Below are 14,698 nucleotides of genomic sequence, written 5' to 3'. Positions count from 1 at the left end.
AACTTGAAACCCCAAACACACATTCTTGTCTATAAACACCTTAAGTAATTAGTAAAAATGGGAAAGAAAACGTCTTTAAAGACGTATTTCCCACAACATAAACACTCTTTTCAAGTACAACTACACATAACATTCAGTATTCCAACTGGAAACTATTTCAGATTCTTTCTCTTTGCAAAGTACAAAAAGCTAAAAGAGCTTTGTGTGATTCGGATGAAATAAGAATGAAGGCGAACCAAATTGCTGCAGAAACAAAGGCATACTTGAATATGCTTTCATTGTAGAAGAGGCAGCAAAACAGCTGTCTGGACAGATTATTGAAGCAAGACTTGTACAGGGAAACTTTGCTAGCAGTAAGTAGATGACTTAACTTTAAACTTAGATGTTCAAGTATTAATTAGCCAGAACCCATTTTTCAATTTCCTAAACATACACGATTCTAAAAAAAACATGCTGTAGGTTATGCTGAAAGCATCCACTATGCAAATGCCCTTCAGACTTGCATTTTTCTCCCACTTTGATCAGTAATATTCAAATATTCACTCTTTTTTTTTGTTCAGATTTTGTTTTGATTTTATGTTGCTTGGTAGAAGTACCTGGTGTCATCAATGAATGATACATGCAGAGAAATTCACTCGCGTTCATGATCTTGTAGTGACTTATTTAATATTCCAGAAATTCAGGACAATCACATTTGCCAAAAGCAATTGCAAAATAGTTTAATGCAGCTCATTTATTCTGGGTCTGGGTAAAACTGGCAAGTTACTGGGAAAGATCAGAGAAAATCAAACTGTTTGCATCACTAGTACAGTCCCATAGTTTGCTTGAGTGCCAAAATAAGGTGGTTTTAGTCTGACACGAAACTAGCTTCAAAGCAAAGTCCTATCTCTGCGTTATTCTGGGGATGCTTATAAACTGAAATTGAAGCTGATGATGATTTGCTGGTATTTACAAGCTGCATGTGCATCCATGGATTTTGAAGAAAGTTACCACAGTCAGCACTCATCTACTACAGAGAGAGTTGGGTTTGATTATGATTGTTATCATGCCTTCAGCTCCAAATCCAGAGATATCAGTTAAAGACAACCACTCTTCAACAACAGACGAGCACTAAGAGAACAAGTGCCAAAGGTTACTGAACATCAGTTGTCAACTTCCTGGTATTTACTGAAAAGGAAGTTTCCTATATCCCTTCCCTGAAGCATCACCAAGGAGCTACAGTCCTTCCCACAGACAGTACCGATGCCTTCCTTACCAGCAGAGGACCTTTCCTATATAAAGATAAGTGGCCTCTTTAAGATCTCAGTGTTAACACTGATGTTGGTACACTATTAACAGGCACGCCCTGAACAAGTCACAAATTTGAAACCAGACTGCTACAAATGCTTCCTCCTCATTTACAGAATCATAGAATCATTCCAGTTGGAAAAGACTTCCAAGATCATCTAGTCCAACCTATAACCTAGTACTAAAGTCCACCACTAAACCATGCTACTAGGTTCTACATCTACATATTTCTTGAAGGCCTCCAGGGATGGTAATTCAGTCGGGCACAGCACAGTCCAGCCACACACACTGAGCTCCTCAGAGCTCTCTGCCCTTGCTGAATCCAAGACTGGCCATCCTGTTGGCACAAAAACTGCAGAAAAAGGGATAAAATGCATAGCGTCTCCAACACCTACCAGAAGAGCGGATAAGATGGTTCCCATTAAGCAGCTCACAAAGCTGTCCTCAAACCAGGTGTCTGCTTTTTCACTTGGAAAATCTCACATTTTTCATTAAGCCGTTTCAAAGCTGAATATGTTCCTGAGCTCAGAATGAAAGAGGAAAGCAACATCCCGCTGAAAATGTCACAAAGTGTTCAGGAGGAAGGGAACACCCAAAACATTTACTGATAGCCAACACCAGTCCACTTTACTCATCTTCTCTGACCTCAACCTAAGCATGGGAACTGACTCCTGCATTTTACAGAAACTTAAGGTGGGAAACATTCTCATCAAGACAACTGAAAAACTGAAGTAATTTTATTTTCCATATGCAAGGTGAAGAAAGGCAGTGATTCTCCATTAACAAAAGGTCTAGAAATTTATGATAAAGAGCACACGCCAGTCTCAGTGGGAGGGACGTGTTCACAGATAACCGTACATTCAATTTTCAGGCTATATCAACTGACCATTAAAGTATATTAAAATAATTTACTTTACAAAAATTAAATTCCCAGTGTCATTACTCTCTTCCCAATAGCTGAATCTGTGAGCACCACGTAGTGAAATGCGTTAAGTCACTAATCAGCTACAAATGGTTCGCCCAACAGTGGTAAAGCACTCCCATTAGACAAAAAACAGTCTGATCAGCTTGTCCTGGACACAGGCAAGTCATTTCCTGGAAAAAACATTGGTATGCAAGTTTCCAGTACTCGCTTTACAACAATACACCGATTATCAAAAATATGGAATGCGAGCCAGAAAAATAATCGTGACATATAAATTATATGGAAACTGTGGAAAACGCCTGGGGCAAGACAAAGGGGATGGAAAAATCTGTTGCTACACCAACTACTGCTTCTGCTTTCCTAAGCCTATGCAATTGTGACTTTCAATAAAGTCAACTCGCGTGTAATAACTGACAGGTTAATATTAAACCCGCTCCACCACTATGGTCAATTGGTTTTCCCTCGTTAACTGTTCGGCTAATAAAGCAGCATGCAAGTACTGCAGGATTTCTTCCCTTCCATTAAACCACCTCCCAAAAGAGTTGCAAAGCAATTTTAAAAAGCAGAAAAAGTTTAAAGAGGGAAAAAAAAAAGTTATGCTTACAAGATTGTGTTCATTACTCGGGCTCCTCACAGCGTCAGAAAGAAAGCCAGAGACTGGGAAGGGAGAGCTCATGCTTTCAAGGACAGACAATTTCAGCATAATAAATAGCACCAGCTTTTTCTGCCTATAAAACAGAGTTAAAATTGCCTGGAACCTTATCAACACTGTTTAGAGTACAAGTATACCTAAAAATGCTTTATAAAATGGCACGCATACAGGCCATTAGGGAGATCAGAGGGACTATCACTGGTCTAGGCTGCTGGTGTTTTGATCAGGTGGAATGACAGGGAAGCCCCCCTTTTATGATAAGGCTGCTGTCAACCAAACATTTAGGTTTTGGGGGAGAGAGAAGGCAGGGGACAGTTACAGAATGGTGTCCCGGTGGACATCAACTCCCCTAACCTCTAGCCAAACAACTGTTGAATTATATTCGGAGCTCATTTTACTCTCTCTTACAAATCAGTGGAAGCAAACACCTTCAACAAGCAGTTCATATCACCTATCTTAGGCTTGGATGACCACAGGGACACTAGAGTAGCCATCCAGCTTCTGGCAGGCTAGGTTGAAGGAACCTGAAGCCATCCCAGGGGAAAGCAACAGGTTTGGATTTCCCATTCACTGCTGTCCTTTCATATGTAGCTTACACGCCAGAGAAACCCAAACCATTATTCCTCCCACTACTCAAAAAGATTCCAAAGCAATTACTTTATGTCAAAGCTGACGCAGCACGTGCTGCCTGCCTTCTGGCTAGTTTTTGGACTGCAGCACAGTTTCCACAAGCCTGCCAGAGTGTACAGAAAGAAACTACCTAATAGAACAGAAGAGTTTAGTTTCAGGAAGGAGCCTTCAGAGATCATCTAGTCCAACTGCCTGACCACTTCAGGGCTAACCAGAAGTTAAGCCTCATTTCTACACTCTAAGGTCTCCTTAGAGGGACCAAAAAGCTCATTTTTAGAATAGAATAATGACAAAGCACCTAATCATTAAGCTATTGCAAGGTTTATGGATTATTCTGACTTCAGCAGGAGGGAGTAGGTACACACGAGCTGTTAATTATTTTCATCTGACAGCACGTTAGGCAAGGCCCAAATCCAAGCTTTACACATTCATTTCATCTTGCTGATTGAGCTCTCTTCTTTATATCTGGAGCAGACGCTAAAAAAAAAAAACAAAACAAACCACAGCCTCTGAATGAAAAACATTACAGCTGTCACCACAGAGTACACAGTCTTGTTGCCTTTGTCTTTGGTCTGTCTTTTTTTAGGAACTAATTTCCCTCTCATTTAAATGGATTTGCTGAGGTTTACTTGGACTCTCGTTACAGTTTCCTATCCTTTTTAAACTTTCGGTTGTGCCGATTCCAGTAACTACTTTAAAAGGAAAGTTCTACCCAAAGTTGGAGTCAACTGTACCAAACCCTCATTTTCTTTCTCATTTTCTTTTAATAGCAGCTTACCAAGAACAACTGGCAGAACTCTGCCTTGGGAAGAACGAAATTGCACTGTCCCTGCCTGAGCTAACCTAACACCTATCAAACCACAGCAGCTCCTGCAAAGAGCTTATGCCTCAAAGTGTAAATGAGGAATGATTGGGGTGAGAAGAAATAATGGAAATCTAATATATTTTGCCAGTTTAGATTTGAATATTTGGAGATGGCTTGCAATACCTACTTGCTTGATTTCAAAAAGAAAGAAACGATGTTTGTAAAAGCCTCAAATTAAAACTTAAGAAGTTAAATTACAAAAATTATCAAACACTACAGATTGTTAATTTTAACACAGAAGTTATCGTGACTTCCTTGATCTCCTCCTTTCCCATCTTCTCCCCAAAACTCTATGCAACCAACATTTGCTAGAAGAAATGTCTGGCAGAAGGACGGATGCCGTTAGCCACACATGCAGAAGTGTCCTGTCTTCCATTTTGTTGAAATTTGGGTTCATTGCATTAGCTCACACAAAATACGTCAAATCTTTGCTCTGAACTCAGACTGCTCAAGTCCCCATGCTGAACAAGTTAGAGATCTTTGTTAGTTCATGGCACACGCAGAACCCATAGACACCAAAAATCAGTCTTTATCAGCCTTTTGCAAGATTGTTATTTACTGAATTAAGCTCAGTTAATACTTACCGTTGTAAACAAACCAGAACCCACAGATATAATAAGACCTTGAAATCAGCATTGGACCACTGGAAGTGCAACACAGTAACAGTGATAGTAAATTCCAGTATTAATCCATACATACTTTAATTGTTATTTTAATGATACAATAAATATACCGAAGCTTTTAAAGATTTTTTTATTATGGTTTTATATAAGTATATAAAACCACCAAAGCACTTTAAAGAATCATGCTTTCTTATGTAATACATAAAACTACTTTCATACTGTGCTTCTGAAAGTCTATCGTGCTGTTTTTCAAGTTATTTTACAGATGGCACGTTTAAAAACAACAATGGAAGCATGAATTTCTAGTGACAGCAATGCAACACTGCATCCAAAACAAGATGTTTCCTTACAACTAAGTTAAAGTGTGAGTGCATTATGTAATAAACAATAGCAGTTTGGTCATTTTAATCTTAATTCCGTATACAACAAAACTAACATTTGTGTTTCACGAACTAAAATCCCATGACTTAAACGTAAATTCTGTTTTGTAAAAATCTCAACAAATTACTGTCTGAAAAGAAAAACGTATCTAAAACAGAAGACCAAGTTTAAATCTACTCACTTTCTTCAAGAATTTCTATATTTAAGACTAGTATGACATATAAGACACAATAAGGCACAATGGGTGGTACAAACAAATGAGTACAGTTGTCCATGAAACTTGTTCTCTTCCACAAATACTAAAATATGTACCGCTCAAGATAAATTTTCTCTTAAAAATGAAATACATCATTTTGTTATGAAAGTCCTATACAAAATTTTAAAATTTACACCATCTGAGCTGCCAAAAAAATAAAAAAAATTGTATCTTTTTCCACAAAACTAAATTTCTCACCAGCACATCCAGCCACTGGGAAAAAGATATCCCAGCACTCTGGAAATGAAGAGCATTATTTCCCCTGTGTTTAAGACAAAAATATTGTATTCTGCATACAGTAGTGTATTATACTTTAAAAAGCGTAGTATTATTAAAATTACAATATTGATTTGGAAATTATTGGTTCACTGCCTGGATGAAATAAGGCACTTTCTTCCAGTGGGCAGCACTTTTCACATATATGGAGATGATGAATCAGGTTCTGGTTAAAAACAAAAAAGGGGCTCAGTGAGGTCCCAGGAGACGACAGGAACGTTTCAACAGCAGGGGAAGACACAGGAGGTAAAACCTGGAGATGAAATTCTACACAGAAGTGGTCACTCTGTCAATGGCATTATTGACCTCGTTTTTGTTTGAATCCAGTCCTTTAGCAGCATTCATATCATTCCGTAAATTCTCCACTGTCTTTTTCATGTTCTTTAATTCTCCAGGGTGTGGAGTGGCTCGCCTTAGAAGTGTTCTCTAAAAATAAACAGTGCAATAAGTGGTTTTGCCTTCGTCTCTTTGAAAAACAACATACACTTTCAAGGCTTTAGCATTTACATACCAAATATTAGCTATCGATTTAAAAAAAAAAAATCCCCCACTTTTCCTTTTCAAACTACTATGCTTAATTTTGAAAGTTTTTTCCATAGCCGCTTGTTTACGAAGACAGTGAAAGAGGTTTTAAGAACTGTCTAGGAGCAAATATTTTTCCCTCTTGACCTACAAATCTGAAAGCCACTCAAATGAAGTACAAGTTCCGAAATGAAGATTCTTTCTTTAACATGGTCGGGATTTTTTTTTTTCCTCAAAACCATCCAAGTGATTTAAGATTACATTAAAAAAAAAAAAGATTCAGCTGGTTTTGAAAGAATCCAAAGAATCCAACAAGATCTCTTTACAATGTCAATTACACGTTTGTATGGAGATCTGTATGCTTTCCAGTCAGTTTGGTTCTCTTATCAATTGAAAACAAGTATCTTGAAAGCAAGAAGAGGGAACATTTTTCTTGCATCTTAGACACAAGACTATCTAACATCACTGTGTTGACACTTGCAAAGAAAACAAAAGTTACAAAAACTTCAGTTGGCATCCAGATTAGGGACCCACAGGACACCAGGAATAATTGCACAATATGCATCAGCATAATAGATATACACATGCAATCACTTTTCAGTGGCATATATGTAAACTATGTGCAGTGGAACTGGTAAACTACCTATAAATGGATGGATTGGTCCATTAGAAATCCCACTGCCCCCAAAAAGGATCATAGCCTTCTTTTTCTCCAAAAAATATTCTTGCCTCAGGTCAGGCTGTAATACCATGACTGAAAGCAGTTATCATTACCACCTGAGCCCTGGTAAGGGCATTCTCAGGTTGCTACAGTGGTTAACAAGCACCATTCTGAAATCCTTTATCAGTTAATCTAAAAACCATGCTTGTCAAAGACATTTAGTTTCTGGTACTTTAGACTAAGCATCTTACTTGAAAACTTAAATATTCATTTCCCTACCAAGAAAGAATCTTTATAGTCATTTTTTAAAGTAAGACCAGGCTTGCAGTGTGCAACAATCCACAGAGTGCTCTGAACTATCTCAGGCTGAGCTCTAATGAGGACCACCAGGAAGTTTCTAGAGCATTAGAAAAGCATGCTGAAAATTTGATTGAAGCAGTCTTAATCTTTACGTAGATATTTAATTGTTAATAGAAGTTAGTAAAGTTAAAGACTGTTGCATTTTGATCTTCAGGACATGCAAAGCCCAACTTAATGGAGAGGTCTTATAAGTACAGTGACAGATGTTCCCACATCCTTTAAGTGGGAAACTAATGAGCAAAATCCTTGCTGTTCATGGACATTATGGTTATTTCAATGCAAACGGTGAAAAAGGAAAAAGGGAGAAATACAGAGAAAGATAAGAAATAGAAACAAGAGAGACAAACAATGTAGCACGGTAGCAAACTTGGTGGAGACACATGCCAGAGTGCTGGAATCCTAAATTAGGCCCTATAAACTTTCAGGCAGTAAAGCTTCACAGAGGCAGAGGAAGATCCTATCTTGTTTCTGGAAAGCTGGAAAGAAAACATCCTGAGGAGACACAGGAAAAGAAAACAAAACAAAGATCGCCCTGCATCAGAACTTAAATTCAAAACAGAAAAAAAATAACAAAAAAACCCACACATTTTAAGTTTATATAAAAAGTTTCAGCAGTCAACATGAACAGTTTCCACTACAAACACGTACAAAATGCATGCAGTCACAGCTGAAATTTACAGCAAGACAGCTCAGACACTTTCCACACTTTTGCATTAAAGCCACAGTGCCTGCAGGTCTCCAAAACATACCATTTCATTATCCTCTTCATCTTTTTCATCTTCTAAGAAGCGAATTGCACTGACTCTGTTCACTGCCCGCTCATTCCACGTTTCATCTGACATTTCGTTTACCAAACTCTCCAACGCACCACATCGTGGCAGGTTATCTGTTAAAACAGCAAACGTAACTGAAGATTCGCAGCAAGTCTAGAATGTCAGCATGTTATGAGTGTTAATAACTGCAACAGCCAACCAATCACTCATCCAAATTTAGAATTGGGTATTTTTATATTTTGCAAAGAAAACAGAAGTTTCTAATGAATTAATTTTCTGTTATCAAGTGTATACAAAATATAACTTCCAAATAAATGAGAAGTTTCTGTACCTGGGCTGTTTCAGGCTTGCAGTGGTTTTACAGTGTTGATTACATACTTTAACATACTTGCCCTGATAAGTGTTTTTCTTTCAGATCAGGCCTGCCACTTGATGTTAGCCTTTACCTAAATGGCACTCCATATCACAGTATCATTATTTTTTATCAACCTTGTCCTTTTACTGTTGCTATGCACACGTGTCAAACAATCTTAATTGCAATCTTCTGTCCTTGAAGTCATAACATTCATTTGGGGAAGAGGAAATCTGATTTCCACTACTCAAGCCTTTAAAGAAAGTCAGTCTGTCTCTGCTACTCTTCTTGCTAATTTTCTCTAAATCTAAAGGGGCTTACTTATTTACTTCTTTTAATTCTTAATGTAACTTGTATTCTCTTAAAACTCAGAAACCAGAACAAAACAGCCATTTCTACACTGCTACTGTTTTAACGGTTTCTATTTGCTCCAGTCCCACAGTACTGAAATTACTCTCACCTAAGTATGGATACCTATAACATAGATATCTACAACTGAGCTTCTCTCCTCAGGCTCCCTCTGTACTCGGTGGAGTGTTCTGGGATAGGATGAATTACTGTCCAGTGATTACAGTAAGAGTTTAAATATTAGCTCAGATGAACCCCATTCAATGTTCACACATTGCCATAAAAGCTTCAGAGGACAAATAACATCCAGAACTTAGTGGAACAGCAAACCGTGAAAGAGTTTACAGTTCCACCTGACCAAGAGGCAAGTTTCACCATAAAAGGTAAAAGCAACTTATCATTACAATTCTGTGCTTGTTAAAGAATATAATAAAGTACCGTAAGGCAGGCCTGCTTGAAAGAAAATTCACTTGCTAAGTAGTACAACATCTCCTGCTTTTTACTATTTAATTATTTTTCTGATAAGAAGATTGTAGTTGGAAAACCACCAGTTTTCATCATTATATATATATATACACGTAATTTAAAACGTATAAACAATGTATACAAATATAGAAACCACTACTTGGTCCACTGGAAACCTCAGAATAATGATACAATTAAGCCATTTTCCTCCAGGTCTGTATTTCATGTATTGTACCTGGTTGCATTTTATTTTCAGTAACACGTCTGGGAGCGTTTTCAAGTTATGATTACAAAAGAAAAAAGCTTACAAGTGAAAATTCAGCCATACCTGTGCTCAACAGAGCTAATACATAGATATCAAAAAGTCTGTTTTACAAACCTTTCCAGAACAGAAAACACAGTAAACAAAGCAGTAGTATTTCTATACATAATCAAAAACTAACTCTAAGCATTTACCTTGGCAACCAGGCTCAGAAGGCATTTGAGGAAGTAATACACATGTTAAAATCTTTTCTCCTGTTTCAGGGTCTGTGTCGGTCTGAAACGTCAGCAAAGGTTGGGACTGGTTATCAGACAACCACAAAGCCTTCAGCTTTAAGGTAGTCAGTGAGAGGGGAAGATACGTCAGTCTAGTTCAAAAAAGAAAAGTAAAAAAAAAGTCAGGGTAATCTCCGGGAGACTTAATCGATGGGCATGAAGTTGACTCATAACTATACAACTCTGAGTTGGAAGAGGCAGGAGTGACATAATGCCTCATATCAGAGGCATTACAGTATTCGTCAACTCAAACTATCCCATTCCTTTAAAAACAATCTGTAGCTTAACTTTACACTGTAATTTTCTATAGCTGTGAATATCTGCTAAAATAATGCTGAGCTTTTTCTCCTGCGATAAACTGCCCTGGGAAGGCAGACTGCTGCTTATATATAGGCAGACCTTATATATACAATTGCCAGAACAGAAATGCTTATGAAATAATCATATTGCACAGACGAAATGCCATTTGCTGTTCCTCTATTTTAACTTCCTAGTAAGCAACTGCACTAATTTGCTATTTTATGCTTCAATCTACCCCTTTTTGCACCTTGATTTATGAAGCGTATCAGCTAAGATTCATGAAAAGCTGCAGAGTCAAAGTTGGATTGTTTGTCACTTGCAATGTTATCCCTAAGATAAGACACTCAGTATTAGTGACACTTGTCATAAAGATAGGTAGTTTCAGCTGAAGCTCTACAGAAGTGCCTAGATTATCAGTTTTAATTCAGAAATACACAAATCCAGAGTTTTTCCTTAAATCCTACCTTTTCCTTGGGGTCAAAGCAATCCAGAAAATCTACACATGACAATATGCAATTTATGCTTATTTTGGGCCAGAGGGGAAGATTGCTTTGACAGTTTCAAGAGTAATGAAAAAAAAATAACAACATAACAGTTATAATTGGGGTTTTGCTACTTCATTCTTACACCTAACGTCTTCTGTCATTAGAAAGAATTACGTAAAACCAGCAAAAGAATGTGACAATACAAAAATCCCACCTGTTTCCTGCAACGTCCAGGACATGAAGTTCAGTGGCTTGTGAAATTTCAGAAGGAATTCGAGACAATCTGTTGTCACGTACAGAAAAGACATTAAGACTGCAGCATCCCCCAATCTGTATTACAGAAAAAAAAGGGAAGAAAAAAAAAGAGTATTTTTACTGCAGTACTGTAATACAAACAAAGACATGCAGTGTGGGTCACATAAAATGTCATAGCACATTCAAGTTACAATGCCTGCACCCAGAGGTACAGATTGCAAACAAGTATTAACTTAAAAGAAGCCTGACCTGAAGCCGGTATGTTGTAGCAGTTTCTTGAACAGCTTTATTTGTGAATAATGTGTATCCTGACAAATACATCAAGTTTTACCTACTTTTTATAGCCTTCCAAGCCAGGAAGACGTCAGTAATCACACAGATGTCACTTTGTAGACTACCCTCACAAAAAATACTAGCTGTAATGTTCCATATTTCTGAGCTCAGTATTTACCTATTAATTCTTTCTTTCCTCGTGGTAACTTTATATACAAACGAGTGCAATGGGGCTTTAGGCAATACAAAATGCTAAATAAACCAATCAACTCCTGACATTTATTGAGTCAGCAAAGAGTAACGAAGAGTTCACAGAAAGTAGGCTTTATGAGTAACATCTCTGACGCCCTGTTTTATTAGAAGCATCTAATTTCAAAATAATTCCCATCTGAACTGGCCAATTCAATCTAATATCCTCTGTCTCTACTAATTTATCCAAACCTAAGCAGCTCCATTCCCAAGATAGTTTTGGGGTGCAAAAGATGAGATTTCAGTTTTACCCTTGAAGTATCTGTAATTTACGTCAAAGGTACGTATATTTCAGAAAAAATAAACCCTCTAAATTCAATTTTAAAATATTGCCTTTTTGTTCCAGATGGCAATTACTACTTCTACAAACATAAAGATTAATAGTTTTAGCAACTTGAAAGCTGCTTCAAGTAACTCTTTGTTCCTAGTCACAAAAGAAACTTACCTTTGTTTGCTTATCTTATGTAGCTTCAAAAAGCTGTTGTTTGTTTTCCAGTTACAAAACTCACAAGAGTGGAAAAAGTTTCTTCCCTTACTTCAAATATTAGAAGAAAAATATTCAAAGCCTTTTGAAGCTTTCAAGTCAAGCAGACTTAAAACTGAACTAAAGACAGCAAACCTATTAGATGACCTTAGCTCAAAAATTAGGGACTTCTACAGCTACACACATGTAAGAAGCTTCTTGTGTTACAATATAGCCAACACCTCACTTAATCTAGGTCAGAAGCAGCCAAATCTGAGCTGAAATTACTTATGTGTTCTAGTTAACTGTCAGATGTGTCCCTGTAAAATCTGCAGCTTAGTCCAAAATCAAGTTTTAGATTACAGGCAAATTCCACAAAAGCTTTTCTACTAGTCAAAGCAAAAATCATTTCAATTTAACCTATGCTATTTACCAAGGAAAAGGGCATTTTAAAAAGGATGCCACTATGAGTTAGAAAATAAAACAATCAAATGGAGCAATTATACCCCACTCACCTTCCTTTATTTCATAAATACATTTTAATGGAAGAAAGCAGATATCAGCTGCTCATGGCTTCTGATTCACAAGCTATTTAGAGCGCAAAGTTACAGCACAACATTCTGTTGACAAAACAAAATCTGGGTTGGTTTCTTTGCAATCACTGCCCTCTAAGATGCCACCATTTCACAAGAGTATCAGCTTCTCAGAGCCTGTGTGTACACACGAGCAGCAACCTTGTTAGCTATTTTAGCTTGTGAATCAAAGCCCTTAGAAACCAGCGCTCAAACCACAAGCAAACACTTTTTAGTACAAGAATTCCGCTTGTCACTTGAAAGCATGTAAAGGTTCTTAAATAATGTGCCTTGACACATTCGCAGGATACGGAGTGCCATACAGGAAAAAAAACAGTACATAAACTGTCTAATTGGTATATCTAGCACAAGGAGTCGTGAAAAGCAAAAGATAAAGTTGTGTGGATGCTGATGAGCTGGCAAGTGATGCCCTAACTGTACACAGTGTTCGCTTTTCTATGAATGAAGTTTGCATTATTCAGTCTTGGAGCATGAAGATCCAAACAATTTAGGCAAACAAACAAAGTAAGCCATGCAACCCTGATGAGACTGAAATTTCTGTTACTTGTGACAATGGAAAAATGCAGCAGTGGAACCAGCCGGCCTGAGTCGTCATGCATTTAAAGCAGTTTAATGAGAGGTAACAGTAGAACCGTGGACTGAATAATACTTACAGGGTTATCAATTTACCTGACCCATAATTTTCCAAGCGGCTAACAATTAAGAAAATACAAAAGATGTTCAATTCATGTTTCTTCATCCATACTGGACAAGAGCATGCCAACAAATGGAGACAGAACATACATTATTCTACTTCTAAACAGGGTTAGGACTCACAAGCTGCTGCTGTCTTCAGCTATTTTAAAGTTAATGGATAATTGTTCAAAGTTTGTTTCATTCAGAGGTAGAGTTTTGGTTTTTTTGGTGATTTTTTTTATTTGAAGAGGGCAGCTGAGGGGCATAACAGATAATACAGAAACCTTTGTATGAAACTTTTTCAAAAACACAGGCAGCATCTAACAAGCAGTTAGCATCAGGCAGGGTATCACAGAGAAAAAAAGACAGGCTGACAGTTAAAAAAAACTAAAATCTTTGTCGTTTCAAAAAAGATTGGACTCGTTCAGCAGTACAGAAAGACATCAGGTCCAACACTTGAAAAACCAAAGTGGTATCATTGACGCACAACGCACACACCAAACGGCAAGCTGAAAGAAACACATCACCGTGACCACTATGAAGTAGTACACTATTGGAACTTTGCTGGTTTGGCTTAAAGTCATCGACTGACAAAGAGCCAGGCACACTCTGCTCATGCTTTCCCTGGGTGTGATCACATGCTTACAACAGACCTCGCCAAACCGTGACGTAGGCACCAAGTACACATTTTGGACCACAAGCCCACTTAACAGTTAAGCACATCGTTCATTTCGAGCACAAGACTTTGTTTAATGGACAAGCATGTGCTTAGTTCTGGGCACGTGAATAATTGCTCCAAAGCCTGGAGGTTTAATAGGTCCTCACATCCTTCTGAGGGGAACTGGACATCAGGAAAATGTCTCAAATGACTTGTGTTTGTCTAAGTCATACCACTTTAAAGAATTGTTGCATTCTAGCCACTTTTGCAAGAGTTATTCACTTGTCTTATCTCACCATCTCCAGAGAACAGTCAATTAAAACTCCAGGTTAAAAACAAAAACAACAAAACAATGGTCAGACTGAATCTAAGGTAGAAAATGATCGTTAATATGAAAGGCTAATTTTGCGATCGTTGATTTTTGAAGTACTGTAAAGTCTCAACAGAACTGCTTATTTGCATCTGGTGGGCTCTCTGCAGAGTATGAGTGTCACTAAGACCTCTGTAGGTTCTACACAAAACTCTACCCTTAGAGAGGCTTTGGTGGTTATGTTGTTCTTCTGTCTCACTCTGATATTCATCTTTCATCAGCTTCTTTGTTCTGGAGAAACAGTAAGACTTGGACGCACACAGAGAACAAGTTAACTTGGCTGCTAAAACTCCCCTCTATGTTCTGAGAACGACCAGCATCCATCACTTCAGCTTCCTGGTTTTTGACATCCACGTACCTAGTACCAGTTCATCTTAAACAATCCCCCAGAACTGTAAGTTTAGCACATCACTTCTCTGCTGATGTTGCTGATGACTCCATTTTTCTACTGCAGACAGGTTGCT

The 14,698-nt window shown here is 37.7% G+C and overlaps 1 protein-coding gene across 1 annotated transcript in view; it reads right to left on the bottom strand.

Annotated features, from left to right (window-relative positions):
• Positions 1–4,901: 4,901 nt before the first annotated feature.
• The window catches only part of LRRC1 (leucine rich repeat containing 1), a 70,590-nt gene continuing 60,793 nt past the window's right edge, over positions 4,902–14,698 (bottom strand). Inside the window, exons 11-14 of the mRNA XM_035543123.2 lie at positions 10,913–11,028; positions 9,833–10,005; positions 8,188–8,324; positions 4,902–6,321 (exon numbers count right to left, since the gene is read on the bottom strand). Of these exons, the coding sequence (XP_035399016.1) occupies positions 6,163–6,321; positions 8,188–8,324; positions 9,833–10,005; positions 10,913–11,028 (585 nt within the window). The 3' untranslated portion in view covers positions 4,902–6,162. The remainder of the gene's footprint in view (positions 6,322–8,187; positions 8,325–9,832; positions 10,006–10,912; positions 11,029–14,698) is intronic.

This window comes from Cygnus atratus, chromosome 3 (assembly GCF_013377495.2).
Source record: "Cygnus atratus isolate AKBS03 ecotype Queensland, Australia chromosome 3, CAtr_DNAZoo_HiC_assembly, whole genome shotgun sequence".
Lineage (NCBI taxonomy): Eukaryota > Metazoa > Chordata > Aves > Anseriformes > Anatidae > Cygnus > Cygnus atratus.
This window is presented reverse-complemented; position numbering and strand designations above follow the sequence as displayed.